Source organism: Pogona vitticeps, chromosome 6 (assembly GCF_051106095.1).
Source record: "Pogona vitticeps strain Pit_001003342236 chromosome 6, PviZW2.1, whole genome shotgun sequence".
NCBI lineage: Eukaryota > Metazoa > Chordata > Lepidosauria > Squamata > Agamidae > Pogona > Pogona vitticeps.
Window position 1 is genome coordinate 13,914,594 of NC_135788.1, and position 22,475 is coordinate 13,937,068.

General features: G+C 40.3%; 1 protein-coding gene across 3 annotated transcripts in view; it reads right to left on the bottom strand.

Moving 5' to 3' along the window:
• Positions 1–4,397: 4,397 nt before the first annotated feature.
• The window catches only part of CCNY (cyclin Y), a 97,287-nt gene continuing 79,209 nt past the window's right edge, over positions 4,398–22,475 (bottom strand). For 2 of the 3 annotated variants that reach the window (XM_020800385.3, XM_020800393.3), the window contains exons 5-10: positions 22,041–22,076; positions 18,949–19,006; positions 18,432–18,551; positions 9,134–9,300; positions 6,803–6,965; positions 4,398–5,422 (exon numbers count right to left, since the gene is read on the bottom strand). In XM_020800385.3, coding sequence (XP_020656044.1) covers positions 5,306–5,422; positions 6,803–6,965; positions 9,134–9,300; positions 18,432–18,551; positions 18,949–19,006; positions 22,041–22,076 — 661 coding nt within the window. In that variant the 3' untranslated portion in view covers positions 4,398–5,305. The remainder of the gene's footprint in view (positions 5,423–6,802; positions 6,966–9,133; positions 9,301–18,431; positions 18,552–18,948; positions 19,007–22,040; positions 22,077–22,475) is intronic. The other variant, XM_073002925.2, reaches the window with a different exon arrangement.

The following is a 22,475-nucleotide window of genomic DNA, read 5'->3' on the forward strand; positions in this document are numbered from 1 at the left end:
TTAATCCGTTCTGGCTGTTTTTTTGTTATGTAGAGGTGCGTTCGTACATTGAAGCATTAGTTCCCATAGGAACTAATGCAAAGCTGGTTAATACGTACTCTACCACTAGGGGGAGAATTTTTTTTTAACCTAAGATGACCTAAGGTTAAAAAAAGAGCAGGAAAGGTTTTTTTTCCTGTTCTTATCTTGGATTTCTGTTCTCAAGTAGAAGCAAAATTTAGCAAATGGAGCTGTTCTTAAGTTGGATTGTTCTTAAGTAGAGACGTTCTTAAGTAGAGACCCCACTGTACAGGCCAGCCACAATGAGGTGAAAACATGTAGCTGTAGAAGCTGAAACGCATCCTTTCTCCACTGGAATTTACATCGTTTCACATACTGTTTTTCTCCACTTTTGCTACTCATTAAGAAAACCATGGGTCCTCTGTGCTACTGAAGCCGTTACCACCAGCTTGGAATTGTATACCACCCCTCTTGGCTATCAGATTTTGGCAGCTTTTTGCCATCCATTTTGAAGTGCACTTCATAGCCGTACAAGCAAAATACTTGCTCAAGATCTTGCACCTTCATGAAGTCTCATAATTTATAGAGACATGAACACAGATAAATGGCTATATTGCTGTTTCATCAAAATCATTTTTCTAGCTCCTCTCACCCGCAGAAGAGAGGGCAGAGTTACATTTTTGTAACAAAATGTGATGATCAGTGTCGGTGCTGGACACAGGGATTATAATTCCCCCCCCCCAAAAAAAACCCTAACTTTCCCTATTTCTACTCTAGCAAGACTAATTCTTGTCAAATACAGTATTTGTTAGATAACGTTTAGGGATTCAGTACTGGTTCACTGATGGGCACGAAACAGGACAGCTTTGAGGTGCCAGCACGCTGAAAATACAAGGGAACAAACCAGGATTCCAACAGAGAATTCTTTGGGTTGGTTGTTTTTTTCCAACCTTTAAACAAGCTGAAATAAAAAATTCCAGAACATGACAGAACCATACAGCAAAATCAGTCTGCTTTTTAACTGTTCAGAATAACTGATTTTTCAAAAACATAACATTGAAAAATGAGTGGAAAAACCCATATGTAACAGCAGATTTCTTTTCTTTCTTTTTTTAATTTTTAGTGCAAGAAACATAACCAAGTTAAATCACAGAATCAGTACTAATTGAAGAATATGGAAAATTCTCCTATACAGAGGTAGAATCCAGTGCACAAGGCTAAAACGATATCCAATAGTCTAACAAGACTCAGCCAGGTTTTACGGAATCCACTTGAAATTTTAAGTATCAGACTGTATGTACATACATACAATAAATAGACTGTACAGTCTTTAAAGTTGTTTAATAAACTTCACAAAATTATAGTAGATGCATTGAGAACTTTTACATAATGCAAACTTTTCCGTTCTGTCTTTTCCTGCCTTCATCCCAAAGTGAGGAATAACAATGCTTTTGCTAAAGAAGTCAGCTGAAACATAGTTCCTCAAAGTATTGATACAAAAACTTTCATATGACTTTAATCAAGAAAAAAAAAAGGAAAAGGCAAGAGGGAAGGATAATCAGGAAAAAAAGGCCTCAAAACCCTGACCTGGTGTAATCAAAAGGTTTTATATATTGGCACAACTGCAGTAAAAAGGAATGAGAATTTAGGACCACGGAATAGAAGTGGGTTAAGTCTTCAGTTTATTCAATAGAAAACTAGTAGGGAATAGTTAGTAGCAATGCAAACTTATTAGTGTGCTACCCTTTTAAGGCAAATACCATCATAAGGGGTCTACTGTCTGATGAAAGCTTCAGTGCTCTGATTCTAAGCACTTCCAGGGCACAATCAAACAGTAGCTTCCTTACCCTCCTGACTGGACACTTCAGTACTAAGAGAACAAACACAGAGGCTCTTTTAAAGAAATGAGTCCCTCACCTACCTGTAATTGAAATACCCCAGCTAGCACAGTCATGGTGACACATTCCTAAAAATTAACCTTTCAAAGCTCTTTGTGAGACAGCTGGGGATAGGCATCCCTAAGGTCAACCTGTACTTGATAGCTGAGATCCCAAGAAGTAGAGATGGGCATGAACCTTGGTTTGTAGGTTCATGCTGTGCATTCCCTTCCCCCCACCTCCCTGGCTGGATACCCCACTTGCCAGCTGGCGCATGCTCCTCACCTCCTCCTCTTCAGATGTTCGACCGGTCTCCAGCAGAAGTGTGGGCTTCCATGCCCCACCTCCTTGACTCATCTCCCACTTAGCCAAGGAGACAGGACAGCCAAACCCATGGACTGCTGGGGACTGGTCGAACAACCTAAGAGGAGGAGGAGCAGAGGAGTGTGCTCCAACTAGTGAGTAGGCCATTGGCCAGCTAGGCAGTGGAAGGGAATGTGTGGCACCTGTTGTGCCACAGGTACGAACCGGAATGAACCTCCAAACTGAGGTTTGTGTCCATCTCTACTAAGGATATCAACACTCACAAGAAACATATAGCCATTTGGTTAGAAAAGCAGCAAGCCTGCTTATCTGAAAAGACCAAATGAAAAGTTTCAGGTTTGTAGGCATGTTTCTTCTTTGGTTCCAAACTCACCAAAAACAGAGACCAAAAAAGATGGGACGGTGCTTCTATTCCCCCAGATCAGAGCACTGAAGATGTTCCCCTGACACGGAAAACTGTTTTGTTCAGAATTTACTGCCAAGTAAATAATAAATTGATGTTTTAAGGCTCAATGACACCAGATAAGAGAAGTTACTGTGTATAAGACTATACTTCTGTCTAAAAGTTTTAGACTAAAAATTGAGGGTTGTCTTATACATGGAAGTAAGCAGAGGAGAGTACAAAAAAAGTGGAGGGGAAAGCAGAGATGAAATTGTTCCTGCAGGGCTTTGATCCCTGCTTTCCCCTCCACTTGCTAATCCTTAGCGAAAGGAAAGCAGGGATCAAAGCACTGCAGGATCGCTTTAATCCCTGCTTTCCCCTCTGCTTGCTAAGTCCCATGGGGCTTACGTAACAAATGGAGGGGGAAAGAATCAAAGCAATCCCGTGGCTGTATAAGGGGGAAAGGGATCAAAAGGATTGTGCAGTTGCGGGATTGCTTTGATCCCTTTCCCCCTCTTTTTGCTAAGCCCGGCAGGGTTTAGCATGAAGGGGGAAAGCAGGGATCAAAGCAATCCTGCAGTGCTTTGATCCCTTTCCCCCTACACTTGCTAAACCCCATTTAGATTTCTTAATTTTGGGTTAGAAAAGTGGGGGAGGGGTCTTATACATGGAAAAATATGGTATACAGGTATATTTCCTGCAAGAATTATTAATGAAACTAACAGAACTATCTCAGGAGCGTACTGGTGGGCATTCATCCTGTACAGTCCCCAATAAAACAAGTGGGGCATAACTATACACATGGAATGGCGGATGGTGCGGAAGAATCTCCAGCTTTGTCTGTTTCACTCACATAAAGTGAAGTCTATTCAGAGCTTGGAAAAGTTACTTTTTGGACTACAAGAATTCAGAAAGTTACGCCCATGCAGTAACTTTTCCAAAATCTTGAGATAGAGACAGTTTAGTGTTATCTGTTTCAGTACTTCTTGCACAGGGGAGTAAGTTCACGCAATTCCATGATTTTGTGAACTTTACAGCCACTTTTGGTTTATTCATTTTTATGCTGAAAATGGTTTATTCATTTTTACTATTTTTATTTTGAAAAAATGGCATCTTTCTCAAATGTGCAAAATAATTCAGACACTTATACAGAGCTCAAGTATTTTTAAAGTGATAGTGATTTACTCTTTGTGTGTGTTTTTAAAATATATTCAACATGTTTATCTGGCTCAGGAAAGGAAGGGCAGAACCAGTAGTAATAAGACAGTCAAAAAAAGCAACAAAATTTTCTTCACAGTTTGCATTTTGTTTAAACTTCTATAAGCACCTACACTGAAAAATGCAATTTTTAAACAGTTGTTATTCTGAAATCTAACCTGTGACAAAACACTTCATAAAATTAATATAGATTTTCTTCTTCTTCTTCCATGGACCCTTTCCCACTAGAACAAAACTTTTTTTTTAATTTTTTTTTCTATTTTATACAAACAGATTGGTTTTTATTTAAAGTAAACATATAAAAAACTTGAGGCTATTGCTTGCAACATTGAACCAGGAAGTGAAGGAAATCAACTGGGCCATACAAAAGGAGATGCTCTCTCTCTCTCTCTCTCTCTCTCTCTCTGGGTCTCTCTTGCTTAAATTCTGCTAAATCTCTAAATGCTAAGAAAAACTTGCACCAAAAAGGGGGGTGGGTGGGAGGAAAACCATATCCAATTCAATCTTCACCTCTCTGGCCCAGGGTTTCACTGTCATCTGAATCCTTCTAACAATCATAACTTTTATATTACGGAAAAATAAACTATCCCAAAGAATGCAGGAAGGCACATGCAGCCGCATATATTATGACGGAAACAGCCAGTATTCATGACACAGCATAGGAGCAGCATCATGGACACAGCTGTTATAAATTAAAAAAACCCAACAAATCCACAAAGCAAAAAGACATGACGATCACCTGATTTTTTTTTTTGTATACTTTTGGTTCAGCACTATGAATCAAGTCAAATGTGTATTTCCAAAAATACAACAATGGCATATAAGAAAGAAAAAGTACATCGTAATTAAAGGGGAGGAAAACTAATAAAAACAGCTAATGAAGAAAAGCACAGCAGGCTGGCTGGGTGGGGAGAGAAGCAAATAACCAGGGCCGGTCCGATCCAGAGGATTTTCTTGTGCTACTGTAGAAACTGTCTTCCTCGCAGCTGCTGCCTTGTAGAGGAAGGAAAAGCAACCCAAGCCAACAGCAAGCAGAAAGGCATAAAAGCCAGAGAACTGAGACATCTTGAAGACCATGGGAAACGTATCCAACTCCTTTTTTATCGTGCTTCTTCGGAGTTCATATTGTGGGTTTTCTTTTCACGCCACCGTTTCTGCAGAAGACCTTTTCCTTCTTTTAACGGCACACCTGGTGGATTCTGTTTTCTCCTTTTCTAAGCATAAATATGCACCTGCCTTTTCAACATGAAAAAGGACACCATTTGTCGTGAATAACGAAGCAGATTTTCTTTCCGGACTCCGTTCAAAATAGTGCACTTTTCTCTCCTTTTATACCTATGTATATTCTTGTATGCTACACAACGGGGGAGGCACTGTAAAGGCAGGTGTAAAAAAATAAGAAAAACCAAGAATGAAAAGGAAAAAAAGAACAAAAACACCCCTGGACGCCCAAAGTTGATGATAGAAACAGTACTTCTGGGGCAACTATCCTGGGACTTCACTGTTAGGAGATAATAGCAGGTGACCATCTAACTACAGTCAGATTGTCCGAACTGACGGATCGTTTCTTTGCAGCTTTCCGGAAGTCCTTATATTTGTCTTCACATAAGCGAGAGATGGCCTGCAGGAAGATGGGCAGAGGAGAAGTGAAATCAAACAGATGCAAGAGTCCAGCACGTTGCTACCTGATCCAAGGTTATGGGTGGAATCTGGAGGCCACCTGCTGTAAGTAAAACTCTTCCCTTAAGCCAGTGATTCCCAACGTTGAGTCCACAGATGTTCTTGCACTAAAATTTCCAGAAGTCTTCACTTGCTGACCAAGATTTCTGGCAGCTCCAATCCAAGAACATCTTGGGAACCTAAGGTTGAGAAGCACTGCATTAAGCTATGGCTCCTCTCCCCTTTTCTGCCTGCCATGTTGACCGCTCAAGTGATCCCCAACCAATCCCACATCTTCTTATGAATATTAAGTAATTCAGGACAGAGCAAACTGCAGAGCATCCAAATGCTCTCCCAACCAATTTTCATCTCCTTCCTGATCACTGCAGGCCATGCCTGCCTATTTCCCCCAATTTGGAAGCAACCAATCTTCCAGTACTGGAAACCTAGTTACGGAACAGAAACATACCCAGGGATTTTTAAAAAAATAAAATTAATTATTTTTCTTTGCTTATACTAGCAAAATTTTATGTTAAGCCATTCCGTGAAGGCTTTCTGCCTTGAAGAAGCATAGTACAGTGGTGCCTTGCTTTTCGATTGCCCCGCATTACGATGAATCCGCTTTATGACGATCTTTTTGCGATCGCAAAACAATGGTCTGAATGGGGGAATTTCGCTTTGCGATGATCGGTTCCCTGCTTGGGGAACCGATTCTTCGCAAAATGACGTTTTTGAAACAGCTGATCAGCTGTTTCAAAATGGCTGCCAGGTAAATAAAATGGCTCTTCGCTGTGTTTAGGGACGGATTCCTCGCTATACAGGCAACGAAAAATGGCTGCCGTATGGAGGATCTCACTGGACGGTGAGTTTTAAGCCCACTGGAATGCATTGAAAGGTTTTCAATGTGTTTCAATGGGCTTTTTATTTTCGCTTTACGACGTTTTCGCTTAATGGCGATTTTCCTGAAACAGATTATCGCCGTTAAGCGAGGCACCACTGTATAAGGATCTAAATGAAATAAAAAGTATGGGGAATATAGGAAAAGCATAGGTTATGGGGTATGATATGTAGGAAATGTATGGGGTATAGGGTATTATATGTAGGGAAAGTGGGGATATATTGGAAATTGTGTAGGTCTGATTGTGTCACAGATCTATCTTGCTCCAGCCCAGGAAGGCAGAAATTCCTATACCACTTGGGAAAACTATGTTGTGCCTGAAGTCCATCCTCTTTAACGAGGAGGAATGAAACTGAAGTTTTCATTGCGTACATTTCAGGGACAGCATAAAATGAAGATGCCCTCTGCTTGAGGTCCATGAGGGGAGGAGAGCAAAGGTCTCACCTCAAGTTTACACGCCCTTTCCCTGCTGAGAGGCTCCAGTGGAAAGCTCAGGTTGTTTGCTTCTGCCAAAGAGCGCAAATCAAAATAATACTTTGCATAAACACTGGAGGGAACATTGATGTTGAACTGCAACAACTCAAGAAACTGTCGTTCCAACTCATTCCTGCAAAATAAATAATATGACAAATGCAAAGACACATGTGAGCACTCATCCTGTAGGACTATAATTTTCTTCAACTTATAATGGGTTGATGGGTGTGAATGCCAAAGAATGAAAACATATCAGAAGCTTGTCACAGATGTCTTCAGCTTAGGCAACTAGAAGAGTTCTCTTCTTCCTAAAGATATAGATGCAATAGAAGTGGTTCATATATAAGATATTGTATGGCATTTATGCAATATCAAACACATACTTTGCACTGCATGTTTGTACCTCATGATGCAGACAGCTGTCAAGGGTGAGATTCACCAGCAGATGCTCAGCAGCTAGTAGAAATTGCTTTTTTAAAAGTACACTTGGCAAGACTCATGCCTCAGTTGCTTATGGCTTACCAAGTAAAGTTTCCTGCACATTTAAACTTGTTTTAAAAAAAAAATTTTTGGATTGCAGTCTTTGGATAACATAAGGCAATTTATTCAGAAAACAAATGTTCTTATTTTATGAGTTTTTAAGTAGGGCTTTGTGTGCACTGATGTATGTTGGACCGAAGTAGCAACCCTTTCTCAAATAAGCATAAATTAACACCTACATACACATTTTCCTTGCTTTGCTTTCTAATACTATGTTAACTTAAAAATAAAATAAAATCAGCACATCCATTTAAAACCCTATCCTTAGCAGACCATCACCTGCTGAAGGCCTATCTGAACTACCTGAATGGGTATTTGCCTGCCAGTAGAAGGTGTGAACAGGAGAATATGGTATTTTAGATAATCTGCACCCAAGCTCTATAGTGCTATTTAGCTTGTGCCAGTGAAGCTGTTGTAACTGGCTGTGACCAGCACGGTGACTGCTGTGTTTTGAACCAACTGAAGCTTCTGAACACTCTTCAAAGGTAGCCCCATGTACAGTGCATTGCAATAATCCAATCAAGGTGTAACTAAAGCATGTGTCAACCTAGGCATGATGCTGATGTCTGATAAAAGATGGCAATCGGCATACTAGCTTTAAGTGTGCAAATGCATTCTGGGCTACTGGTGGCACATAAGGTAAAGGCTGAAGGCTTAATTTAGAGTTTTCAAATTGCAAACCTGCAACTAGAAATAAAAGAGCATAAGCCTGGCAAGTTCTGGTGTTGTATATATTTTAAAGCAATTTTTCTGCAAATGCTTTAGGTGATGGTTATTTTATCAGCTTCTTTGCAAATGCCAATATCTAGTAAAAAGAATCTAGAAAATTGATGTTAGGCTGGGGCTAGGCTAAAATAAATGGGACGTGGTGGCGCTGTGGGTTAAACCACAGAAGCCTCTGTGATGCAAGGTCAGAAGACCAGCCGTCATAAGATCGAATCCACGCAACGGAATGAGCTCCTGGCGCTTGTCCCAGCTCCTGCCAACCTAGCAGTTCGAAAGCATGCACATGCAAGTAGATAAATAGGTACCACCATGTTGGGAAGGTAACGGTGTTCCGTGTCTAGTTGCTCTGGCCACGTGGCCACGGAAACTGTCTACAGACAAACGCTGGCTCTATGGCTTGGAGACAGGGATGAGCACCACACCCTAGAGTCAGACACGACTGGACTAAATGTCAAGGGGAACCTTTACCAACCTTACTAGGCTAAAATAGTAGAATGTGTTCCCCACTGAAATCAACAGGATGCAAGTCATAACTAACTTGTCCCATTAATTTCAACAGAATCTCACTATTTATCTGGACTTACTCTCTATTTGTTTACCTGCTATATTTATATTTAGGAACAACTTTTTAGCAAAAGGTCACATGCAATGCATCATGTAATATAAAAAAATCTCATTAAAAATTATCACCATCCCCCAAAACAACAAAGAACAAAAATCATGTAACTATTGTCAATTTCATTTGTTGAGTCAGGAAAGGAACAGAAATATCTATATTGCAATGTCCATAGCAAAAAATAAGCAATCAGATCCCCCCCCAGGTGTTATGGACTGTAGCTCCCATAAGGGGCTAAGGTTGACTCTAAGGTGTGCGATTGAACCCCACTCCATGCAGGGCTGAAAGTTAGAGGGAACGTTGCTTGGAGCCAATCAAAACTAGCCCAAAATATCAGAAGGAGACTAGCCAGTTGCCTACTTTAGTGCACACACTCGGGAAGAAGAACCCATAAAACTGGGGAAAAATTGTGAACTTACATGTCCTCAACGGTGATATCTTTCAGGATTTGACAGTAGTCCACATTCCACACAGCCTGGTCATCCCAAACCTTTGATGCCAGGAGAATCGCACCAAGAACAATGCGCTTCCAGTTTGCCGGACAAATATCTATCTCTGCGTAAGTTAAAAGTCTTTCAAGATATACCTGGAAAAAGTTATGTTAGGTTCAGAATTCATTGCATTCCCCTGGGTGAAAAGAAGTTAGAGAAGTAGACAAACTCTCTGTTTCCTGCCTGCCTGACCTTAAACAGAAAAAAGTCTGGAAAATGTTAGCCTGATAAATGCCAAGGTCATTTTTCAGTTACACTCGTTCAATTGTAATATTCTTGTAGCAAGTAGAAAAATCAGCCATGACTAAAATTGTCCTTACAACAATTACCATAGTGCCAGGAATAATTAAACTTCTGATTAGCATAATGTCTTTTCAAAGGGTCAGTCTACAAGCTGAGATATAGCACAAGTTCATATGAGTCACATTCTAAGCTGGAGTTGATTCAACCAGTAGTTGACCTGCTAAAATCCATCATCCAGGAATTGGCAAAGATGCACACAGGAAATAGTGTTTTAAATGGTTAAAGAGAGGCAGGTGTTATTGGAAAAATCTAACAGAATAGGCATCCTTCAGTCTCAAGAGACTATGGTATCATGCTCTGCATGAAGGACTTGGAACAGCGTCTAGTGTGGCTGAGAAGGCAATTCGAGAGTGACCATCCTTTCCACACTGGAGACAAATGCAATCTGTTCCCTGTCCAGCTCCCTGATTTTGCTGCTTTCGTGACTGCCTCTATGCCTCGGCCTGCTGGACAAGGGTCTCTTCAAATTGGGAGAGGCCGTGATGCAATGCCTGCCTCCAGGATGAATGCTCAGAGGTCAGGGTTTCTCATCTGTTGAGATCCATTCCTAAGGCCTTCAGATCCTGCTTGCAGATATCCTTGTATCACAGCTGTGGTTTCCCTGCGGGGCGATGTCCCTGCACTAGTTCTCCATACAGGAGATCTTTTGGAATCCAAAAGGCATAAAAGGGTATTTGCATTAGCTCTGTCTACTGAGATGGGGATGGACAATATATGCTTCTGCTCACTGGCCTCCCTGCCCCACAGGTCCTCAAGTAATTCTACTTGGCAGAAAAGGTGACAGTATTATGAAACACACCTGTATGCCAGTTCCTTAAATGTAAGAAAATGCATTGAAATTGGAACATAACTAACGAAACTGGATTTGTGCCACCAGTTGTTGTCCTGACCCTCTCCAGTGTTGATACTTGCAGTCACCAAGGAATGAGTATCAATGAATACTCTGTTGTAAGAAGGTGTCATAAGGACAGCTTTGCTGGTACAAACCAAAAGCTAACCTCATCTAGTGTTCTGTTCACATAGCAGCCTGCTGGTTAGCTGTGGGACCTTGCTAGCAAAACCTGAGCAAAACAGCATAATTGTACCCTGTTCACTAGAAACTGGCATACTGCGGCACACTGCCATATAATAAACATGCTAAAGCTTAATTTAACCCTTGGCCAAATTAAAGTAGCACAAACTTGTTAAGGCACAGACATTTAAAAAAAAATCTTATGTTTAAAAATATATACTACCAAAAAAGCAGCTTTTTATACATCTTCACAAAGAAGATACAGCCACTGGTGGCAATCAGATAATAATTCACATTATAGGCACCTGAACTCTACTTTCTCTTCAAAGTGCACTAGTTATTGTTAGTATAACAGTAAGACTGATTTGCTGTCAAGTGGATTGGAACTTCTGGTAACCCTCCCAGGGCTTTTTCTCTATAAAGTATTCAGATGTGGTTTACCAGTCCCTCTTTCTGGCCGCAGTGTGGAGTGGGACTGTGGAGGCTCTCCAAGGCCACATGGGGAGGAGGGCACTTAACCTCAATAGCCACACATGCTTAGGTAATCTCATTGGGCGTCTCTCCTATGTGGCACGGTGGGATTCAAAGTTTTGGCCCCTGGCCCAATGGGCACGTGCTCCAACTGACAGAGCTAAACAAAGTTTAAATTTTCGTGAATGTAGGGAAGTAGGCACATCATAAATGTATGATTTTCAGGAGACCCTTGTAGCCCGCAGAAATTTACTTTGATGGCAGCATGTGGCCACTTGTTATCTACTTCCACGATGGATACACATTAATGAGTTTCTAAAAGCAAACTGATTTAATTTTTTTTAAAAATCTAGTTTTATGCTGGACCTTCGTTAATGCCACCTGTGCAGGGATATTCGCATTAGTATACAAATAGCCCCATCTCTAGTCTAAACCCCCTCACCATGAATGGCCCATCTTTACAATCTGCTTTCTTCACATACAGTACATCAGCCTTGAACTGCCACCAGATAATGTTCTAAAACTGAAAGGAAATCTGGAGGCTCCGACTCAGACAAAACATTCAAAGAATTTGGAGAAAAGCCAAAGAAATTTATTGTTACAGTCAAATATCTCAGGGGAGGTTTGCATATCTGTCCTGAGTACGTGCCAAGATGGAAATATGCAGCTATGGATTCTACTCAACCCTTCGACCATTTGAGGAAGAAACAAAGACAGATGTCACACAAACTTAACGTGTGCAAGTGATACACACAATGCACAGTTTATACAGTATGCCCAGTTGTTCCTACGGAATAAATAAAGCAACAATGTATTTGGTCAATGGAGAATGAGTGACTCTAAATCAGTGGTCCCCAACCTTGGACCTCCAGATGTTCTTGGACTTCAACTCCCAGAAATCCTGACCAGCAGAGATGGTGGTGAAGGCTTCTGGGAGTTGTAGTCCAAGAAGATCTAGAGGCCCAAGGTTGGTGACCACTGCTCTAAATAACCAGATGGGATCAGGGGACAGAAGACACCTTTTTAGGCTCCTAAAGGTGTCCAAGAGCGACTTTTTCTATCTATCTGTTTATTCTGGAGATTTTATGGAGTTCCCTGAGCCCTTCCAGCCACGATAGAAACAATCAGAACTGGAAAGTTCAATCCAGGCACTTCCTTTTACTTTTTTATTTCTGAAAAAGAGTGAGGCCATCTTATCATAGAATCACTGAAGTTGGAAGGGGCTTATAAGGCCATCAAGTTCCGCCCCCTGTTAGTTCAGGAATAGAGATTGAAGAATATGTCAGGTGGTTGTCTGAATTCTTTTTTGAATGCCTCCAGCGTTGAAGTACTCACTACCTCACAAGGTAATTGGTTTCATTGCTATACTACTCTAACAGGAAGTTTTTCCTGATATTCTGGCTCCCTGTAACTTGAGCCTGCACTCTGGGAAGATTGAGAACAAATCCTGCCCCTCCTCTGTATGACAGCCTTTCAAGTATTTGAAAAGCACTATCCTATCTTAGGCCATTCTGAGCCTGGTGCAACCCAGAACAGGGTTTGGGGACTAAAAATGTTTGCCACCGAAGTGCCAACGTTACTCATGACCGCTCTTCAGATGTTTCCCTCAAGTCACTTACTTTCCTTCAAGGAAATCAGTTCACAACAGATTGATGACGTTCCTAACTCTCGTTCCCTTGGGAAATATTGCAAGCTGGTTGACAGGATTCCACGGCAAAGCACAAACAAGTTGTGAGTCCGGTTGTGCTGCAAGGAGGCAAGTCTGCATGAAGGGACCCACAAGCCAGATCGTGCAGATGGCTCACCACTTCAAAACAACCCGGGCCTCAGAACTCCAAGTGTTTGGAAAAACTGCAGGACAACCACATGCTAACTTTTGAGTTATGATCACTTCTTCAAAGGAGGGTTTACTGTCCCATGATCAGCCCCAGGAGAACGTTTTACAAGCACCCCACCACAGATAGGAGTTTTGAAAGAAAATATTTGATGTGGCTTTGAATCCCGTTAAGCTCCATGTCTGAGAATGCATTCGTCCTCATAGTCTTTTTTTCAAGTCCTTACACCATCCAGGCAGCAGCAGGGAAATGGGAAGACAAGCAGAAACAACAGAAAAAGGTGAGCTGAATTCAGTCTCCAGTGGATTTCATGCCATACAGAGACACTCTCAAGATCTGTAGTCAATGAGTTAAGAGACAACATGATCAAAAGGCTGTAAAGTTTCTGTAACTCCAACCTCCAAATGCCTCTCAACCAGGAACACATGCATTGCTCTTGACTGTTTATATCCCCCCAGAATAAACACCCCAGCAACATAATCTAGCCGACTTGACATCAAAAGAAGTAACACAGTGGCCCTTTTGACACAGCAGAGGCTTTCTATGCGATTAATGAGGCTTCAGGAATTGGGGACAGACTCTCAACCTAGGACTCCCCATCTACAAAACAACTGTAATAGAAACTTAGCTCAAAGACCATTTTTAAGAAGCAAATGCATATAATGAGATAAACAGTAAAAACTGTTCAATCAGCGAAGCTGCACTCCAGCTAAAGGTCTAAGCTACATTCTCAAAAATGCATGGACCCTATTAAGGATGCAGGGAATCTGCACGCTTGAGGTGTAATAAAAACCATTAGTCATAATTTCGATGCACACTCTATTTCAGCCATTATAAACAAATGCAACCTTCATGACGCCTCTTTCACCACCTCGATCAAGCCATGACCAATAAAAAAAAAATACAATGGATAACAAAGACTACAGCATTTGAAGACGCATGAAGTTGAACCTTCAACATATGCAACAAAGAAAAGCACGATGCAAGCATGGGATGTTGCCTTTTAGAAGTAATTAGTTAACAACCATAGCCCCAATGGCCAAAGTTGCAGTCATTAACTGTCAATGGTTAAAACCTATTTCCATTTTTAAAAGAAATTCTTTACTTTTCATTCACCAAAAGTAACTAAACAGGTCTCTTTTTAGTTACTCTTTAAACAGCTACAAGTTACTGATCCGTGGTGCAAAACACATATTCCTCTTGTCTGCTCATAATTGCTTCGACACCTATAACAAGATGCCCTTGAATCACGTGGAATTCTTCCTCCATGATTTAGAGAGATCATACCCCTTGTAACTCTAAACATAACAAAAATTACAGTTACACTGAGAAAAGGAGCGCAATTCCTCACTACATTACAATTATACTGCAACAAGAATGATAAAATACTGTCCTTGTACAAAATCCAAAATCCACTGATGAATAATTCAACTGTGCCTCAGTACTGCGAAAATAAATCAGTTACAAGTAACTACCCTTTTGTAATGAATTACTTTCAGATTCTGGCATTTATTTATTTATTTATTTATTTATTCATTTATTTATTTATTTATTTATTTATTTATTTGACTTGTATGCCACCCACACTCTGCAAGAGTGCAAATAAATAGAAAAGGATTTTTGAGACACATGCCTTACAGAACAGTGAATTAAAGGGATGTTACAGCTTGATATTTCACTACTATCTCAACTCCCTGGTAGAAGACTGTCACCCCCAGCTATTCACACTGTTCTGACCTAGCTGAGCAAGACATGCACAGTGGATTTTTTAAAAAAAATTTCACTTCACATCAGCCACAAATGTGTGCCAGTCACTCACACAGCCCTTTGAACATCCATCAGCTCTTATTAATCCCTCTGTCAGTTACTGATAGTTGTCCCAAATTCTTTGCTTGAAGCTACAATGATTTATAGAGTTGGCCTCACAAACATGGAAAAGTTCCAGCCTCTCACATCCGCTGGATGCCTGCTCGCTTACTATCCCCACCTGTGCATTATATTAATCAATCAGCAAGAGTGTCTGTAACAGTAACCTTTTGGCTGACCCAAAAATAATCCAAGCTACGCTCTCTTTAAATAGATGCCCTTACTGTATAGATAACAATGACTACAAACTCCCTTCTCCAAACTGTACATTTCTCTGAGCCGTGATGCACTGGAAGCTTGATATTTTTATCTACAAGGAAAGAAATCATCTCATCACAGAATCGCTATCTTAAAGGAAGATCAGACCTGGAGAAACGAAAACTCTGTGTTCTTGTTTTAATTCTTTTCTTCCAGACATAATCCTGGTTATTCTGACTTTCCATGTGATACAGCTAAGCAATGACGCACTGCATTGAAGCCAGCTTTAATCAATATGTTCCTCTCCCTCCCAGCCTCCTTTTCCTGTTTCTCTGTCCTTCAATGAAGCTTTAATAATCTGTACCTTCTGTTTCTAATTACATGATTAGAGTATTCTAGCTTTCTGCATTTTACTGTTTAAGACTTCTTGGTCTTCATTCATTCACTTCAGTACCTTCTTCATACTTTAAAGTTTCTATGGGCCATTTATATTTTCTGTTTTAATGTCATTTCTTCTTTCATTTTCATTTTATTACCTTTAAAAAAAATTATTACAACTTTGTCCTGCTTTCACACCAAGGAGCTTTCACACCACCCTACCCACATCTTATTCCTCTTTGTGGGTGGGGGTTAAAGAGTACATAACTGGTCCAACAGGATCCGATGAGCTTTTCGGCTAAGTCTGACTTCTTAGTTTCACAGCTGGCACAGCTGTTGACTCTGTTGACTTGGGGACTCTGGGAACTATAGTCCAACAAATTAACAAAAAAAAAAAAAACACCTGGCTCCAGGGACTTCCATTTCCTTAGTTGAATATGTTCGTTGCTCTGCACTATTCCACTTAATATCTCTACTTTCTGTTCACACGTTTAGGGCTGATTATACTGCTGTATACATAACAATCATCCATGCAAATATTTCGGATAGTTATCAGAGAAAGGCATTATATACTAGGGTGGTATGTAACTTTGAAATGTACCATAAATATGTAGATTGAAGAGATTACAGTGGTGCCTCGCTTAACGACGATAATCCGTTCCAGGAAAATCGCCGTTAATCAAAAACATTGTAAAGCGAAATAAAAAACCTCACTGAAATGCACTGAAACCTGTTCAATGCGTTCCAATGGGGTAAAAACTCATAGTCCAGTGAAGATCCTCCATATGGTGGCCATTTTCGCTGCCTGTATAGCGAGGAATCCATCCCTAAACACAGCGGGGAGCCATTTTAATTACCCGGCAGCCATTTTGAAACCGCCAATCAGCTGTTAGAAAAACATCGTTTTGCGAAGAATTGGTTCCCGAAGCAGGGAACTGATCATCACTAAGCGAAATTCCCCTATTTAGACCATCGTCTTGCGATCGCAATTGCAATCGCAAAAAGATTGTCGTAAAGCGGATTCGTCATAATGCAGGGCAATCATAAAGCGAGGCACCACTGTACCTTAAGAAGCCATTGAAGATGATTCAGCAACCCATCTAATTCAGGTAAAGTGCAAAAGAAGCTTTAGGACTTAGTTTTTAGACAATAAAGTGACTAGATTTTTCTACCTCTTAGCAGGATCTACCATACTTCAATAGACAACGAAAATATCTGATTTTATCTTATTTTCATTTCTCTGAGAGCTAGTTGGGGAGAAGGCCAATCAGGGAGGGAGAGGAAGACCCACACCAACAAACTTGGCCATCTGGTTGTGTCACTCATATGCAGCTGCTTGGAACAGCACAATGCAGACACAAATATCATTATCACTACTGCTGCATGTGAAGGAGGCCTAGGATGTACAATAGCAGCAATACCTGCTGCACTCACAAGAAACAAGTGAATATAAAATATCAATCACACATAGAGGACTTAGATGACTTGAACGAGAAAGCATAATTCATTAAGAGTCAATTTAAAGGACTATGCAAGTCAAGAGCTTACCAGAATCAAAGAGCGTAGCTGTTTGACAGCACAGAGGCCAGCTATCCGAAGCTTCCTTTAGGAGACTGGCTCTCTTTAATAAATTTATTTTATTTAAAATATATATATTCTGCCTTTCTCTTAAAAAGGACCTGGTAGATGCAACATTTCTCCCAGAACGTAGCACTATATAGCTCACTTTTAATACTCAGTAAAATCAAAATCTTTAAAAACTAAATTAATTAATCAGAAAGGCTAAAACGTTGCCACTGCCATATGTGCATGCAGAGGTCTTGTAACTCAGGCTGAAGTAGGCAGAAATGGTTAAAGCTCCCCTCGTGTCACGCCACATTCCACACCCACTGGCTACCGAGTTTTTAAAAGTTAACACAAAATGAAGAACTAAATGGCTAGTATCACATTTAACCTACAGGAAGTGGACAGCTTTCCTGTTAAGAAAATTTACGGTAATAACTGTAAGAATAAGTGATCCCTATTTTAAACTGTTCAATCTGCATCCCTAAAAATAGGGTTGCCCTTCATTTTTCAAAGATACTCTCATCAGCTGAAAATAAGAGGAGAAAAATTCCATATATTTCAAGAAAAGAATGCCTTTCACTTCAAGCAGTGTGTTTTAAAACATGAATTGCAGATACATTTTAGAAGACAAGGAATATACAGAAGAAAAGGAGTGGATATTTTCTGCCTAAGGAGAAATACTTTTCAACTGTTTATACAAAATTTAGAAACACAAAAAACAGATCTCTCTATCTACCGACTACAGACGGATCTAAAGTTTCACACATCAAGTTGCTCAGGAAATGGGAATGTCTTAGGAATGTGAAGAATTCTCAGTACATGGGTCATTCTTAGCTAAGACATAGTGTTGAGAGTCTTTCAAATAATCACTAACTCCCCTGGAAGTTCTCACCCACACAGCAAGAATGAGACATGTACAATATTTCCCCTTAGAGTTTCCACATTTTGCGCAAAATGATTCTGTGCAAAACTTGTTGGTTTTTAACTTGTTATTAAGTCAAACACACACTCACACACAGCAAACACCAAAGGATTGGCTGGTTGATCAAAAAGATGCAAAGAATGCATCCAATGTTTAAAAGTTCACACAATAAACCAGTAGCTATTGTAACTGGGGAGGCAGCTGGCTGGATAGCTGAGTGAGTTAGACATCTGGCTTCAGGGCCAGAGGTTGGGAGTTCAATTTCCACATTGTGCCTCCCAGGAGGCCAGCCAGCCTATGTGAACTTGGGCAAGCTGCACCATCCCAGGATGCCCCCAGAAAATGGGAATGGGAAACCACTTTTGAGTACTCTCTACCTAAAACCCCTTAAAAGGGTTGCCATAAGTCAGAATTAACTTGACAGCACACAATCATTATTATTAATGTAACTGCACAATCTGTGCAAATATCAATCTGATAAAGAAAAAAAGTCTCAATGAGATCAAAAAGAAGATCTCATCATGTCACAAGATGTCTCTTTTCTTTTAATTTCTCTTTTTTTTTCCAAGAGAAGCAAGGAATCTAACCCCTAGGAGGTGCGAATCGGCCTCCAGGGACAAGTTACAGATGTAGAGTCCTCAAAGCGGCTGAGCAGTTCAATGATGAAGCACTCACCAGGGTGACGATGGCACATTCGGCAGTCAGTTGAGCAGCACTGAATAACGTCCGCACAAAGCGATAGATCTGCTTTTGCTCCGGGTCATGTTTGTCATAATCTGGCGGCACTTCGGATTTCTGGAGAAACATTGTAAAAAAAATGTGAGTGAACCACAAATACCTTATTTTTCCATGCATAAGACTTGACTTTTGTCTAAAATCTTTAGACTAAAAATTGAGGGTTGTCTTATACATGGAAATAAGCTGAGGAGAGGAAAAAACAAGTGGAGGGGAAAGCAGGGATCAAAGTGATCCTGCAGTACTTTGATCCCTTTCCCCCTATACTTGCTAAGCCCCATTTAGATTTCTTAATTTTGGGTTAGAAAAGGGGGGCGTCTTATACATGGGGTGTCTTATACATGGAAAAATAAATACATTGGAGAGCAATCATATGAAAAGTCAAAGTGAAGCAGCAAAATCCACATGATGAAAAGCAAAAAAAAAAAAAAAAAAAGAGGGAGTAGATGAGCTTTACCGAAAGAGGGTGGAGGTTTTCATCAAAAATATCTAGGAGCATCCTTCCATCTGTGTCCCTGGAAAGAGAGAGGAAGGAGGAAAGACATGAAGCAACTGGTCACAGTATGGACTAGGCATGGACAAGTCAAGGATACTAGAGCTATAGCCAAGGACTTATTTCAGCCATCCCAATATGCGTGTTCTGGATACACTGGGCACACAACATCGAGTTCAACTATCAGCCCAGCACATTGGAGATTTATGGCTCTAAATCATGTCTGGGGAAAAGTCAGGTTATGGGATTATATAATCCAATTTATCTGGGTGCCACCACACAGGAGAAGACTGACATATCTGCCTCTTGGCAGCATGGTTTTGCTGTAAGGCCACATTGCACAGGAGAGAAAAATATTTTTTGCTCTTTGTAAAAAAAGTAATTCATGTGGGAGGTTTGGAGATGGCACAGGAAAGGTTACCTCCTCCCCATTATAGTGTTTCTGCATTCACTTGCAACAATCACTTCACAGCAAAATCACAGAAAAAGACAGAAACTATAAAAGCAGTTACAGGAACAGTGCTGTTTTACTTCTGACTGTAGAAGCAGAAATTTCAAGTTTTTAATTGGTAAGGAAGTGATGCTGTTGTATTTAGGCGTAGGAGTTGATTCTGCTATGTGGTCCTAATTTCCCCCTTCATCTGCTAGGCTGGAAAAAAAAATCCCCTACTCAAATTATTTCTCTTGTGTTTTAAGTTGATATGATACTTCATAAGGGCTAACAATAATTTACAATATTTGCTGACACTAGATAAAGCAACGGCCAACAGCTTATTTTTTATTAGTTGGTTTATCTTATTAATAATATGCTACTTATATAACATCCTATAGTGCTTAAAGCACTCTCTGGGCAGTTTACAATTTAATTATGCAGGCTACACATTACTACCATCCCACTCTCCAGCAAGCTGGATATTCAATTTACCAACCTTGGAAAGATGGAAGGCTGAGCGGATCACAAGCCGGCTACCTGGGATTGAACCCTGGGTCGTGAGCAGATTTTGGTTCAGTAAAGCAGTTTAACCACTGCACCATGAGGCTCCTACCAATTTACAACTACCAATTACCAACTCCTATATGCCAACTTTCTCCCAGTTCTAGCACCCAAGGCAGCTTACAATATAGCTAAATAAACTGTTTCACCAAAACATGGAAGTTACAAATATGAAAATATGAAATAGAATGCAATCCATTACAGTATCAAAATGCATTTCAAATTAAAATATGTTAAACCATCTCAATTAAAGTTGTAATAATACTTAACCTTAGAAGTAAAAGAAAACTGGCATGTCTAAGTAAAACCCTGGATCATCAGTTGTTAAAGGTTTGTTTGAATTAAAAAGGTCTTTGCCTTAACTTTAGAAGGCAATTAGCCAAATGATGGTGGACTAAAAAAAAAAGGCCTGATCCAAATGAGTTTTTCCAATAGGACTGTACTGGAGATTATATCTCCAGGATACAGCAGAGGGCGCATACACAACATGTTGGACGCTGATGGTTACAGAAATCTGTGCAGCAACTGCAGCCTTGCAAAAGGGAGAATAGACAAGCAAACAGAAACAGCTCTTCCCTACTTTCAACCCAACAGCTCAGCCCTTACTCTGAATTCAAGAAAGTAGCTTCGTTCTAAAGCTTGTGTGTGATCAGTAACACAAGCCATATACAGTGGTGCCTCGCATTACGATGTTAATTCGTTCCAGCCAAATCGCTGTAGAACAAAACATCATAATGTGAAATTAAAAAGCGCATAGGAACACATTAATGCGTTCCTATGGGCTTGAAACTCACCGTCCAGCGAAGATCCTCCATAGCATGGCCATTTTCGCTGCCCATGCAGTGAGGAATCCATCCCAGAAAAGAGCAGGGAGCCATTTTTTTACCCGGCAGCCATTTTGAAACCGCCGATCAGCTGTAGGAAAACCGTCGTTTTGCGAGAATCACTTCCCGAAGCAGGAAACCAATCATCACAAAGCGAAATTCCCCCATAGGAAACATCGTTTTGCGATCGCTTTTGCAATCGCAAAAACTTCATCGTAATGCGATTTCGTCGTAAAACGGAGCGTTCGTCTTGCGAGGCACCACTGTACATCACTACCCCAACAGAGTAGGGACCACAATCCCAGAGCCTGCCCTTGCTCTACTAACCACTTATGTCTGCGGAAATGCTAAAATATAGCTACACTAAACTAGTCCCTGACTATGTCTTCAGTTTAAAGGAAGACATCTGGCGTTTGTGTTTGTGCTTTACTGCTCTTTCATAAGTCAGTTATAACTTTCCATTTATAATTCTGAACATGGTTATTTGCAATTGTTATTTGGAGCAGATAACAATTGCAAATAACACCCTACTGCCCAGGTGGCTATTGATTTCTGGATAATTTATTTAGTCACAGGACTGTATCTATAAAAGATTGTTCCCTTTATGCAGCCCATGTCACTCTTGTCCAAACACTCTAAAGTCTGGTTTTTTTTTTTTTAACAGAAGCCCTAATAAACTCTCAGCTTTTCAAATGGAACATAATGTAGCTGAGGTTTGTTTAAAACCGTGCTCATCTATTACATTTTTATTGTGATCTTAATTATTACACTCCAGTCCTATTGTAAGGGCATAATCCTTGGGCACCATGTTCCCATAAAAATGGGGACTTCATGGCATTTTCTGATACCGAGAATAATAATAAGACCTGAAAGAGACTCTATGGATGTTCAAGTCCAGTCCCTGTCAAGGAGGCACAACGGAAAATCGAACTCCCAACCTCTGGCTTCATAGCCAGATACCCAAACCACTGAAATGTGCAGTAGTTCTGTGTCTGGCACCCTGGATCCATATGAGCATCACTAATTACTCAGTTCTTTGGTACCCTCTGTGACCATCAGGAGGGTGGTGCCACTGTTCTGCCCTTTCAGTACATGATATTCATATAGGCAGAAGCTTTCAACCTTTAACAGATATTATCCCTGCAGGCAAACTGTGTTCACGGACTATTAGTGGGGCATAAGGGAAAGAGAAATTAATTAGCAAGGGAGAAATGTTGACTTTTCCAATGTTAACATACCTGTTTTTGATGTGGTAATATATTGCAAGAGCTACACTGTAAAAGAAAATACAGAATTGGGATATGGCCATATATATTCTATAATGTCACAACATTAAGTTCTACAAATACATCAACATTTTCAAAAGTCTCAGTCGATTGTTTCTACTATTTTTTATCAAATGAGAGAAAGGGAGTCAATAAAAAGGAGAGTGGACATTAACCAGCAGGAAACACAGCTGAAACCCCTCATCTACAGATATCTTGTTAAAGCTATATTTTTACAGCAACTTTCAGAATCCTCCAGCCAGCACGACACAACATTAAATAAAGTGCCTCTCCAGTTCAATGTAAATTTGAAAGAAGAAATTCATAGAATTGAGACTGCCAGATATATTGGAGGCTTTCAAAAACACTGAGAACAACATGGAGGCTAGCTGAACTTGAGAATACTGC